This window comes from Rhinopithecus roxellana, chromosome 10 (genome assembly GCF_007565055.1).
Source record: "Rhinopithecus roxellana isolate Shanxi Qingling chromosome 10, ASM756505v1, whole genome shotgun sequence".
NCBI classification, from domain to species: Eukaryota; Metazoa; Chordata; class Mammalia; order Primates; family Cercopithecidae; genus Rhinopithecus; species Rhinopithecus roxellana.
This window is the reverse complement of record NC_044558.1, coordinates 83,864,492-83,878,041: the sequence shown is the minus strand read 5'-3', so window position 1 is coordinate 83,878,041 and position 13,550 is coordinate 83,864,492. Positions and strand designations below refer to the sequence as shown.

The 13,550-nt window shown below is 47.5% G+C and overlaps 1 protein-coding gene and 1 pseudogene across 2 annotated transcripts in view; one reads left to right on the top strand and one right to left on the bottom strand.

The window, feature by feature from the left end:
- TMEM120B (transmembrane protein 120B) overlaps positions 1 to 13,550 on the top strand; it is a 64,690-nt gene that overhangs the window by 20,049 nt on the left and 31,091 nt on the right. For both annotated transcript variants that reach the window (XM_010368334.2, XM_010368333.2), the window contains exon 2: positions 12,157 to 12,275. In XM_010368334.2, the coding sequence (XP_010366636.2) occupies positions 12,157 to 12,275 (119 nt within the window). The remainder of the gene's footprint in view (positions 1 to 12,156; positions 12,276 to 13,550) is intronic.
- On the bottom strand, positions 3,378 to 7,034 carry LOC104666350 (annotated as a pseudogene).

The window sequence follows — 13,550 nt, the reverse complement described above, 5'->3', positions numbered from 1 at the left end:
TCTACTAAAAAATACAAAAATCTAGCCGGGTGAGGTGGCGGCGCCTGTAGTCCCAGCTACTCGGGAGGCTGAGGCAGGAGAATGGCGTGAACCCGGAAGGCGGAGCTTGCAGTGAGCTGAGATCTGGCCACTGCATTCCAGCCTCGGTGACAGAGCGAGACTCCGTCTCAAAAAAAAAAAAAAAAAAGAAACTGGAGTATATCTGCAGCACAAAATATGCACAGCACTAAAGAGTGGAGTGCATCCATATGTTTTTTTTTTTTTTTTTTTTTTTTTTTTTGAGACAGAGTCTCACTCTGTTGCCCAGGCTGGAGTGCAGTGGTGTGACTTTGGCTCACTGCAACCTCTGCCTTGGGTTCAAGCAACTCTCATGTCTCAGCCTCCCAAGTAACTGGGATTACAGGTATGCACGATTACACCTGGTTAATTTTTGTATTTTTAGTAGAGACGAGATTTCGCCATGTTGGCCGGTATGGTCTCCAACTCCTGACCTCAAGTGATCTGCCCACCTCGGCCTCCCAAAGTGCTAGGATTACAGGTGTGAGCCACCACACCTGGCCTCATTATATTGTGCGTAGATCTCCAAGACATATTACTGAGTGAGAAAAGCAAGTTATGGAATCTAATGTATATTCTGATACTGTTAATATATTTTTAAAAAACCCAAAGAATGTGTTTAGGGTATAAGCTACGCTGCTGTCACAAAGAGACCTGAAAGTAAAATGCCAGGAATGAAGTAGTTTCTTTGTCACGTGACAGTCCAGAGGGCGGCGTGGCCCAGGGTGAGTGGTGTTTGTTATCTCCGGTGCGTAAAACAACTGTTGCCTGATGCTTGGGGATTCTGTGGGTCAGGAATGTAGACAGAGCGTAGAAGGAGGCTTGACTGTGCTCTATGATGTCTGGTGCCTTTTCTGGGAAGACTCGAGTAGCGAGGGGTAACTCATGTGGCTGGGGCTGGAATCTTCTGGGAGTTTCTTTTCTTTCTTTCTTTTTTTTTTTTTTTTGGGGATGGAGTTTTGCTCTTGTTGCCCAGGCTTGAGTGCGGTGACGTGATCTTGGCTCACCGCAACCTCCGCCTCCTGAGTTCAAGCACTTCTTCTGCTTCAGCTTCCCATGTAGCTGGGATTATAGGCATGAACCACCACCATGCCTGGCTAGTTTTGTACTTTTAGCAGAGATGGGGTTTCTCCATTTTGGTCAGGCTGGTCTCGAACTCCTGACCTCAGATGATCCACCCACCTCGGCCTCCCAATCACACCTATGCTGGGATTACAGATGTGAGCCACCACGCCTGGCCATGAAAGTTTCTTTTTCTTTCTTGTTTTTTAGTTTGCAAAATAAGTTTTATTTTTACTTCTTTTTTTTTTTTTTTTTTTTTTTTTTTTTTTTTTTTTTTTGAGACGGAGTCTGGCTCTGTCGCCCAGGCTGGAGTGCAGTGGCCGGATCTCAGCTCACTGCAAGCTCCGCCTCCCGGGTTTACGCCATTCTCCTGCCTCAGCCTCCCGAGTAGCTGGGACTACAGGCGCCCACCACCTCGCCCGGCTATATTTTTACTTCTTTTAAAAAATGGACAGGCTGGGTGCGGTGGCTCACACCTGTAATCCCAGCACTTTGCGAGGCTGAGATGGGTGGATCACCTTAGGTCACGAGTTTGAGACCAGCCTGGCCAACATGGTGAAACCCGTCTCTACTAAAAATACAAAAATTAGCCAGGCGTGACAGCAGGTGCCTGTAATCCCAGGTGCTCGGGAGGCTGAGGCAGGAGAGTCACCTGAACCCAGGAGGTGGAGGTTGCAGCAAGCTGAGATACTGCCATTGCACTCCAGCCTGGGTGACAAGAGCAAAACTACATCTCAAAAAAAGAGGAAAAAAAAAGACATTAATATTCAATATATATGTACATAACTGCACCCAGGCTACGTGGACATGCTGTCCATGGGTTAGCCCTGCTCTTCGAGGAGCAGTAAAATACAAAAAATTAGCTGGGCGTGGTGGCATGCACCTGTAGTCCCAGCTACTTGGGAGGCTGAGGCAGGAGAATCCCTTGAACCCAGGAAGCAGAGGTTGCAGTGATCCCAGATTGCGCCACTGCACTCCAGCCTGGGCAACAGAACAAGACTCCATCTCAAAAACAAACAAACAAAAAAACCCCAGAAACAAAACCTCCCAACTTAGTGAAAACAAGGCATTCAATGAGAGACCAGCAGCAGAAACTGCTTATTACCAGTTTATACTAGTCATTTTATGAAGTCATATCTGTATAAAAACAAACACTAAAGAGAATAAATAAATAGATTTAAATGAAGTGACAAGCATAACTACAAATAAATACCATATTACCAGATTTTTTTTGAGACAGTCTCACTCTGTCGCCAGGCTGGAGTGCAGTGGTGCGATCTTGGCTCACTGCAACCTCCACATCCTGGGATCAAGCAGTTCTCCTGCCTCAGCCTCCCGAGTAGCTGGGACTACAGGTGCATGCCACCATGTGCAGCTAAGTTTTGTATTTTTAGTAGAGATAGGGTTGTACCATGTTGGCCAGGATGGCCTCCATCTGTTGACTTCGTGATCTACCCGCCTCGGCCTCCCAAAGTGCTGGGATTACAGGCATAAGCCACCGCGCCTGGCCTTTTTTGTTTTGTTTTGTTTGAGACCAAGTCTCGCTCTGTCGCCCAGGCTGGAGTGCAGTGGTGCGATCTTGATCTCAGCTCACTGCAACCTCCATCTCCTGGGTTCAAGTGATTCTTCTGCCTCAGCCTCCTGAGTAGCTGGGATTATAGGCGCATACCACCATGCCTGGCTAATTTTTTTTTTTTTTTTTTTTTTTTTTTGAGACGGAGTCTCACTGTCGCCCGGGCTGGAGTGCAGTGGCTGGATCTCAGCTCACTGCAAGCTCCGCCTCCCGGGTTCACGCCATTCTCCTGCCTCAGCCTCTGGAGTAGCTGGGACTACAGGCGCCCGCCACCTCACCCGGCTAGTTTTTTGTATTTTTTTTTTAGTAGAGACGGGGTTTCACAGTATTAGCCAGGATGGTCTCGATCTCCTGACCTCATGATCCGCCCGTCTCGGCCTCCCAAAGTGCTGGGATTACAGGCTTGAGCCACCGCGCCCGGCCGCGTGGCTAATTTTTATATTTTTAGTAGAGATGGGGTTTCACCATGTTAGTCAGACTGGTCTTGAACTGACCTCGTGATCCACCCGCATTGGCCTCCCAAAGTGTTGGGATTACAGTGGGCCCCGCCAGATTACCATATTTTAAACAAGAATCTATAAAAGTTTTACTACCTAAGGACTTTTATTCAAAGAAGAAAAGATACATAGTAACACCAAGCTTGCAGGGTGGTGAGTTAACAGATACATTTTCTCTTAATGGAAACTTACCTAGCTTCAGTAACATTTCCGGATGAAGCATCAAGTTACTGTTGCACATTTTAAAAAGACTGGTCCAGCAGTGTTTCCTCTCATTTTAATTACCCCTCTTCATTTAAACCATTAGCAAGACCATTGTTACATGGATTGTCTAGAATGTCTTCATTTAATCCATTTGACTTCTCCTTTTTTTTTTTTTTTTTTTTTTTGAGAAGGAGTCTCCCTCTGCCGCCCAGGCTGGAGTGCAGTGGCCGGATCTCAGCTCACTGCAAGCTCCACCTCCCGGGTTCATGCCATTCTCCTGCCTCAGCCTCCCGAGTAGCTGGGACTACAGGCGCCCACCACCTCGCCCGGCTAGTTTTTTGTATTTTTTAGTAGAGACGGGGTTTCACCGTGTTAGCCAGGATGGTCTCGATCTCCTGACCTGGTGATCCGCCCGTCTCGGCCTCCCAAAGTGCTGGGATTACAGGCTTGAGCCACCGCGCCCGGCCGACTTCTCCTTTTGATCCTCATCAGTATTAACCTCTTCGACTGTCTGTGCCCCTTGTGTATTCATTAACATATCATTTCCTAGGGACTAATACTCAGCAGCTTTGCCTTCCTTCTTTCCGAGGCCGGTTGTTTATTTCTCTCAATTCTTTGTTGTTGCTCTTCTGTTAGGCTTCTACTTGACTCAGAAGCAAACATCTCACTTTCAGATGAGTTTGTCAGAAAGGGATCTCATTCAGTAGCAGATACATCATGTCCATTATTTTCCACAACTTCATCATTATTGCTAACAAAATCTTCATGTAAAATAGGGAGATCAAGTTGAATTCGTTTTAAACAGGTTTGAACTTACTTTTTATTTCCCAGGTATTCGTCTGTCAATAAAATCCTCAAACTGCAGTTTAGGGACTATCCTGTGTGCCCAGTGCTCAACGTGTCTGATGAGAGTCTTCAAGTCTTCAGCCTCATGACCTTTACCTTTGGATTCTGCCTTATCTAATACATGCCTTAGGGCTGGAAGTCCTCTCTCTGAAATTAATCTGAGTCAGCCTGAATATATTTCTTTTAATTCTTCTCTTTGGAGGTACGGGAAGAGGTGCCCCACTTCCTGACTCTTCATCAGGTTCAGCTCCTTCACCATCTTGTCTTTCTGGAGAGGCTTACGCAGAAAGCAGGGGCCACAGCGTGGGAGTTGGCGTGAAGACTAAACGCACTTCTCTCGAGACTTGGGAACTTCCCCCCGCCATCCCCCCTCCTTTTTTTTTTGTTTTGGAGATAGAGTCTAGCTCAGTCGCCCAGGCTGGAGTGCAGTGGTGCGATCTCGGCTAACTGCATCGTTTGCCTCTTGGGTTCAAGCGATTCTCCTGCCTCAATCTCCCCGAGTAGCTGGGACTATAGGTGCCCACCACCATGTCCAGCTAATTTTTTTGTATTTTTAGTAGAGACGATGTTTCACCACGTTGGCCGTGCTGGTCTCAAACTCTTGACCTCAGGTGATCCGCCTGCCTCGGCCTCCCAAAGTGCTGGAATTACAGGCATGAGCCACCGCGCGTGGCCTTCTTTTTCTTTTTGAGACAGTCTCCCTCTGTCGACTGGGCTGGAGCGCAGTGGCACGATCTCAGCACACTGCAACCTCCACCTCCTGGGCTCAAGCAATCCTGCCTCAGCCTCCCAAGTAGCTGGGATTACGGGCATGCAACACCATGCTGTCTAATTTTTGTAATTTTAGTAGAGATGAGGTTTCATCATGTTGGCAAGGCTGGTCTCAAACTCCTAACCTCAGGTGATCCTCCTGCTTCAGCCTCCCAAAGTGCTAGGATTACAGGGGCAAGCCACTGCGCCCCGCCTGGATGTTTCTTTATATAGGTGTCTGGAACCTATGTAGGACTGACAAGATTTGTCTTAGTTGGGACTATTGATTGGAGTGACTATACGGGACTTGTCTTTGTGGCTAAAGCTTCCATATAGCATGGTTGCCTCAGGATAGCTAGACTTTTTGCTCCAAGAGCAACCAGTTCCACTTAGTTGCTCCAGGAACTTAGGTGGAAGCCACAGGGCCTTCCGTGACTTTTTCTCAGAAGTTATGTAGTGTCAATTCTGCCATATTCTGTTGTCAGACTAGTCACAAGCGTACCTAGATTTAAGGGGAGTGAACAGAGGCACTGCCTTTCTATGTGAGGCATGATAAAGAATAGGTGGCCATGTTTTAAAACCATCACAGTGGGCAGGGCACAGTGGCTCACGCCTGTAAACCCAGCACTTTGGGAGGCCGAGGTGGTTGGATTACCCAAGGTCATGAGTTTGATACCAGCCTGGCCAACATGATGAAACCCTGTTTCTACTAAAACTACAAAAATTAGCTGGGTGTGGTTGTATGCGCCCTTAATCCCAGCTATTCGGGAGTCTGAGGCAGGAGAATCACTTGAACCCAGGAGGTGGAGGTTGCAGTAAACCGAGATTGTGCCACTGCACTGCAGCGTAGGTGACAGCAAGACTCTGTCTCAAAAAAGAAAAAAATCACAGTTGGGAAGCTGTGTCCCATGAGGTTGCATTGGGACTCAGGTTAGTTTGGTTGGGGAGGGGCAATGGGCTCTGCCACTTCTGGCTTCAAGGTAACTGAGCCCTTTGTTGCATTTCCTAGCCAGGGAAGAGAGTGGAAGGCAAGCAGTTCCTAATAAAATATGTGGTTCAGAACTTGCAGAAGTTGCCGGGTGCAGTGGCTTACATCTGTAACCCCAGCACTTTGGGAGGCCAAGATGGACAGATCACTTGAGACCAGGAGTTCAAGACCAGCCTAATCAACATGGTGAAACCCCATCTCTACTAAAAATACAAAAATTCGCTGGGCATGGTGGTGCATGACTGTAGTCCCAGCTATGTGGGAGGCTGAGGCACGATAATTACTTGAACCCAGGAGGTGGAGGTTACAGTGACCCGAGATCAATCCACTGTACTCCAGTCTGGGTGATAGAGTGAGACCCTGTCTCCAAAAAAAAAAAAAAAAAATCAAAATCTGGGCACCGTGGCTCACACCTATAATCTATTCTACTAAAAATCTACTCTACTAAAAATATAAAAATATGAAAATTAGCCAGGCATAGTGGCACACGCCTGTAATCCTAGCTACTTGGGAGACTGAGGCAGGAGAATTGCTTGAACACAGGAGGCAGAGGTTGCAGTGAGCCGAGATCGCGCCACTGCACTCCAGCCTGGCGACAGAGCGAGACTCCATCTCAAAAAAAAAAAAAAAAAAAAAAAGCAGACCTCAGCCATAGCTGTAGTGTTTTAATTTTTTTTTTTTTTTTTTTTTTTTTTTTGAGACGGAGTCTCGCTCTGTCTCCCAGACTGGAGTGCAGTGGCCGGATCTCAGCTCACTGCAAGCTCCGCCTCCCAGTTTTACGCCATTCTCCTGCCTCAGCCTCCCGAGTAGCTGGGACTACAGGCGCCCGCCACCTCGCCCGGCTAGTTTTTTGTATTTTTTATTAGAGACAGGGTTTCACCAGGTTAGCCAGGATGGTCTCGATCCCCTGACCTCGTGATCCGCCCGTCTCGGCCTCCCAAAGTGCTGGGATTACAGGCTTGAGCCACCGTGCCGGCCGGCTGCATTTTCTGGGCAGAATCTCTCCACCTCTGTCCTCCTCGTCTGGTTTCGTTACCAGCAGGTATTTGTTGGACATAGAGGGCTGTTTAGCACTGAAGAATTCAAAAGTGATTAAAACACAGCCTTTCTCCACACAGATTACTTATTAATTGCCAATGGAAAGTTGGAGACTACATAGTGCAGAAGCTGGGTGGGCATCCTGGCTGCCTTTACCCAACAAAGTTAGCATCTTGGATATGGTGTTCCTCCTGGCAGGAGCCACTAATAAGGGCACAATATCCTTTCAGTAACATGCTGGTACCCATGCATACCCCAAATCATGAGGAAACATCCGCAAACCCCCACTGGGGGACATTCTTCCAGAAAACTGGACCAAACGCTTTAAAAACTTAAATTCGGCCAGGCATGGTGGCTCATGCCTGTAATCCCAGCACTTTGGGAGGCCGAGGTGGGAGGATCATTTGAGGTCAGGAGTTCCAGACCAGCCTGGTCAACATGGTGAAATGCCATCCGTCTCTACTAAAAATACAGAAATTAGCTGGGTATGGTGGCACCTGTAATCCCAGCTACTTGGGAAGCTGAGGCAGGAGAATCGCTTGAACCTGGGAGGCAGAGGTTGCAGTGAGCCAAGATCACACCACTGTACTCTGGCCTGGGTGACAAGAGTCAAACTCTGTCTCAAAAAACAAAAAACAATAACAAACTTAAATTCATGAAAGACAGAGATTGGGAGATTGTTCTAGATTAAAGGAGAGTAAAGAGACGTGAATAGTACCAGAAGGGATGAGACTGAATTGGATCCAAGATCTGAAGGAAAATTGCCATAAAAGAGACAGTCAGCAAAATTTGAATTTGAGTGGTATGTGAGGCCATAGCATTGTGTTATATCAGCGTTACATTTTCTAGACAATTGACCCTTGAACAAGGTGTGGTTAGGGGTGCCAGTCAGTCGAAAAGCCAAGTATATAACGTTTTTTTTTTATTTTTTTGGAATAGAGTCTCCCTCTGTTACCGAGGCTGGAGTGCAGTGACATGATCTCAGCTTACTACAGCCTCCACCTCCTGGGTTCAAGTAATCTTCTCACCTCTGCCTCCTGAGTATCTGGAACTACAGGCGCCCGCACCACACCTGGCTAATTTTTGTATTTTTAGTAGAGATGGGGTTTCACCATGTTGACCAGGCTGGTCTTGAACACCTGGCCTCAAGTGATCCACCCACCACAGCCTCCCAAAGTGCAGGGATTGCAGGTGTGAACCACCCAGCCTGGCCAGAAACTTTCGACTCCTCCAAAACTACTACTTTTTTTTTTTTTTTGAGACGGAGTGCAGTGGTGTGATCTCAGCTCACCGCAATCTCCGCCTCCCAGGTTGAAGTGATTCTCCTGCCTCAGCCTCCTGAGTACCTAGGATTACAGGTGCCCTCCACCATGTCTGGCTAATTTTTGCACTTTTAGTAGAGACAGGGTTTCACCATGTTGGTCAGGCTGGTCTCAAACTCCTGACCTCAGGCGATCCACCCACCTTGGCCTCCCAAAGTGTTGGGATTACAGGCGTGAGTCAATGCGCCCGGCGACTCCCACAAAACTTCTATCAGCCTAATGTTGAGCAGAGTCTCACTGATAACAGAGACTGTCGATTAACACACATTTTATATATGCATTATACATCGTATTCTTACAATAAAGAAAGCTAGAGACGCCCCGCACGGTGGCTCACGCCTGTAATCCCAGCACTTTGGGAGGCTGAGGCAGATGAATCACCAGAGGTCCGGAGTTCGAGACCAGCCTGACCAACATGGAGAAACCCTGTCTCTACTAAAAATACAAAATTAGCCAGGCATGGTGGTACATGCCTGTAATCCCTCAGGAGGCTGAGGCAGGAGAATCGCTTGAATCTGGGAGGTGAAGGTTGTGGTGATTTGAGATCATGCCACTGCACTCCAGCATAGGCAACAAGAGTGAGAGTCTGTCTTAAAAAAAAAAAAAAAAAAGCTAGAGAAAATAAAATGTTATTAAGAAAATCATAAGGAAGAGAAAATATATTTACTCTTCAGTAAGTGGAAGTGGACCATTGTAAAGGTCTTCATCCTTTGTGTCTTTACATTGAGGAGTAGCAGGAGGAGGAAGAGGAGGGCTTGGTCTTGCTGTCTCACGGGTAGCAGAGGTGGAAGAAAATCTGTGTATAAGTGGACATGCAGTTGAAACCCATGTCATTTAAGGGTCAGTTGCGTTTGATAATTGTACTATGGATATTTGAGAGAATATTGCTGTTCTTACTAGATACACACTGTACTATTTAGGAGAAAAGAGGTGTGTTGTCTACAACTAACTCCCAAATGGGTTAGCACAGGAGTGGGCAAATCTTTTTGGTAAAAAGCCAAATAGTGAAAATTTTGAGCTTTATGGGCCATATGGTCTCTGTCACAACTACTTGTTTTGCTGTTAGAGTCCCAGCACAGCCACACGGAATATTTAAATGGGTGGGCGGGGCTGTGTTCCAATAAAACTTTATTTATGGATACTGCAATGCCAATTTATATAATTTTCACACACCATGAAAGATTCTTGTGATTTTTTTTCAACCCTGCAAAACCCATTTCTGTCTTACTGAGCATACAAAATTAGGTAGCCAGACTTGGCCTGCGGCTGTGGTTTACGATTGCCTGCCTGATATAGAAGAACACACAGGCAGGCACGCACATGTGTGCACATGCAGGCACGCATATATGGGGGATAAAGCAAATACAGAATGAAGGAACAGCTGGTGAATCTGGGTGAAGAGTAGAAACGAGTTCTTTGTATTGTTTTTGTAATTCTGCAAGCTTGAAATTATTATTATTATCATTATTATTTTGAGACGGAGTTTCACTCTTGTTGCCCAGGCTGGAGTGCAGTGGTGCCATCTCGGCTCACTACAACCTACGCCTCCCGGGTTCAAGTGATTCTCCTGCCTCAGCCTCCTGAGTAGCTGGGATTACAGGCATGCGTGCTAATTTTGTGTTTTTAGTAGAGACGGGGTTTCTCCACATTGGTCAGGCTGGTTTCAAACTTCCGACTTCAGGTGATCCATCTACCTTGGCCTCCCAAAGTGCTGGGATTATAGGCGTGAGCCCCTGTGTCTGAAATTATTACTATTATTATTATTCATTATATATGTATTTGAGATGGAGTCTCACTATGGAGTGCAGTGGCATAATCTCAGCTCACTGCAACCTCTGCCTCCTGGGTTCAAGCAGTTCTCATGCCTTAGCCTCCCGAGTAGCTGGGATTACAGGCATGAGCCACCATGCCCGATTTGAAATTATTTAAAAATAAAAACACTAAATAAAAGCATTGATTTTTCCTTCCGGGGGGCCCAGGAAGGAGAGAGGGAGTCACCCTTTTATCTTCCTAGTGGGTGGGTCAAGGTAACTCACTCTATTCAAGGTGATTCACGGCTGGGCGCAGTGGCTCATGCCTGTAATCCCAGCACTTTGGGAGGCCGAGGCGGGTGGATCACAAGGTCAGGAGATCGAGACTATCCTGGTTAAGACGGTGAAACCCCGTCTCTGCTAAAAATACAAAAAATTAGCCGGGCGCGTTGGCAGGCGCCTGTAGTCCCAGCTACTCGGGAGGCTGAGACAGGAGAATGGCGTGAACCCGGGAGGCGGAGCTTGCAGTGAGCCGAGATCACGCCACTGCACTCCAGCCTGGGTGATGAGCAAGACTCCATCTCAAAAAAAAAAAAAAAAAAAAACAAGGTGATTCACAGCATTCTTGGATGTCTCTCCTAATTGTCATCTAGTCACTTGTCATTTGTATTGTCATCTAGTTAATTCTTAGCCTTTGCCTCTTCCTTATTTCCGGCCTCCTTTTTTTTTTTTTGAGATGGCGTCTTGCCCTGTCACCCAGGCTGGAGTGCAGTGGCAGACCTCAGCTCGCTGCAACCTCCGACTCCCAGATTCAAACAATTCTCCTGTCTTAGCCTCCTGAGTAGCTGGGACTACAGGCATCTGCCACCATGCCCGGCTAATTTTTGTATTTTTAGTAGAGACAGGGTTTCACCATGTTGGTCAGGCTGGTCTTAAACTTCTGACCTCAAATGATCTGCCTGCCTTGGCCTCCCAAAGTGCTGGGATTACAGGCATGAGCCACCATGCCTGGCCTCACTTAACTTTCATACCTAGGTGCCTTGCTTGGCAGGCAGGGGAGTTTAGCCTCTGTGCTCACCGTTGGACCATCTGCTTTTGCTCTGCCTCTGTTAAATCCATCTCTCCAACCGCTAAAAAAAAAAAAAAAGTCACTTTAAATATGTTTGTTGGTTTATTGTTGCTTTGTTTTTCAATGTTTTTTAATTTCTCAGGGCCCATGTTAACCTTGTCTGTATCTCCAATTTTAGTACACGTGCTGCCAAAGCGAGCAGTGGCTTATTCTTTTTGTTTTTATTTTTATTGAGAAGGAGTTTCGCACTTTCACCCTGGCTGGAGTGAAGTGGCGTGGTCTTAGCTCACTGCAACCTCCACCCGCTGGGTTAAAGTGATTCTCCTGCCTCAGCCTCCCAAGTAGTTGGGGTTACAGATGCCCGCCACCATGCCTGACTAATTTTTGCATTTTTAGTAGAGATGGGGTTTCACCATGGGAAAATACAAGAGACTTTGCCCCAGTGCTGGGGGAACAGAACACAGTAACTTCTTGACTTGGCCACCATCACACACCTCCCAATAAATAACACCACAGGCAGGGAAACAACCCCTTATCTCTGGACTTCTAAGACAAACACCAACAATTTAGGGAAACCAACAAGGGAGATGAAGACCATGACATTAAAAACAATAAGCTGGCTGGGCGCCCTGGCTCATGCCTGTAATCCCAGAACTTTGGGAGGCCCAGGCAGGTGGATCACAAGGTCAGGAGTTCGAGACCAGCCTGGCCAATATGCTGAAACCCTGTCTCTACTAAAAATCCAAAAAAAAAAAAAAACCAAAAAACAAAAAAACAGCCAGGCGTGGTGGTGGGCACCTGTAATCCCAGCTACTTGGGATGCTGAGGCAGGAAAATCGCTCGAACCCAGGAGACGGAGCTTGCAGTGAGCTGAGATCATGCCACTGCATTCCAGCCTGGGTGACAGAGCGAGACTCTCTCGAAAAGAAAAGAAAAGAAAAGAAAATGACCTGTTCACATTCTCCCGCACACCTTTCCCTGGGGTCCCCTGTCCTTCAGGAGACGCACAGGATCTACAAGCAGAAGCTGGAGGAGCTGGCTGCGCTGCAGACGCTGTGTAGCAGTTCCATCAGTAAGCAGAAGAAGCACCTCAAGGACTTGAAGCTCACACTCCAGAGGTAGGTGCGGCTGCAGCCCGTGGGCTGCCCTGGTTCTGAGGGACAGAAGCCCAACTCAAAACAGGCTGAAGCAGAGAATGGCAATCTCAGTGGAAAAAGACAGGACTGGGAGTTGCTTCTGGCATCACTGGATCCAGGGATCAAAGGGTGTTTTGGGGCATCTGTTTTTTTCCAAATTCTGCCTTCCTCTGGATTGGTGTCACTCTCAGGGTGACTGTCCCCTCCACCAACAGTGCCAGGCTTATATTCTCCAACCTTGCTTCCTGCTGGCTGTGCCACCCTGGCTGAAGGAGAGTTTCTCTTTTTTTTCTTTTTTTCTCGAAATGGAATCTTTCATTCTGTCACCCAGGCTGGAAAGCAATGGCGTGATTTTGGCTCACTGCAACCTCTGTCTCCTGGGTTCAAGTGATTCTCTTGCTGCAGCCTCCCAAGTAGCTGTGATTACAGGCATGTGCCACTGTGCCTGGCCAAGAGTTTATTTTTCCCAGTACTTCAGCCAACATTCTGGGTTCAGTCCTCATTGGCTGGGATTGGTTGAATGCCCATTTGTGAACCAATCACTGAGAAGCTGCTTGGACAGTCCCATGCCGTGTGCTCAATCTGTGGCCCTGGGAAGTGGAGGGACAGCCATGTGTGTGGTGGGAGAAGAAGATGAGTAGTTCCCAGGGGAAAGGTGGGTGCTGTTATAGGAAGGTGCCCTGCTGGACAAGTTAAACAGGCAGTGTCCTTTCGTGGGTGTGGAGTGTCCTCCCCGCTGGGGTCTCTGGTGTAGTGGCCACTAGGTTACCATCCCTGGTGGAGATGTGGTTGAGCTCATAGCTTAGTTCGGTTCCCCAGGCCTGGATCGTGTTCATTTCCTGACTTCTCCAGGTCTGGGAAGTCCTTCCTGCCTGGTATGTGAAGGGGCCCAGTGGATGCAGTGACCCCCTTGTCAGGCAGGGAAACTGAGGCTCCGAGTGACTTGTCCCAGGTCACTTAGCTAGGCCTCTATTTTAGAATCTGGGACTCCTGGTCAACTCTTTCCTTGTGGACAATTTTGGAGGAAGTTCCTGATTATAGCTCTCAGTGTGGCTGGCCATTTTGAAAATGGAGGCCTGCAACTAAGGGGTAGAGAGTGTGGATGGCCCCATGCAAACATGTCACCAGACGTGGCTTTGGAAAAACACGTCTTGGTAATGGCAGGACTCAGAGTCTAGAGTTTTTTCAGTCTAGAGTTTTTCAGATTCTCAGTGATTGCTTCACAGTTGGGCACATGGCTAACCCCAGCACTATTGA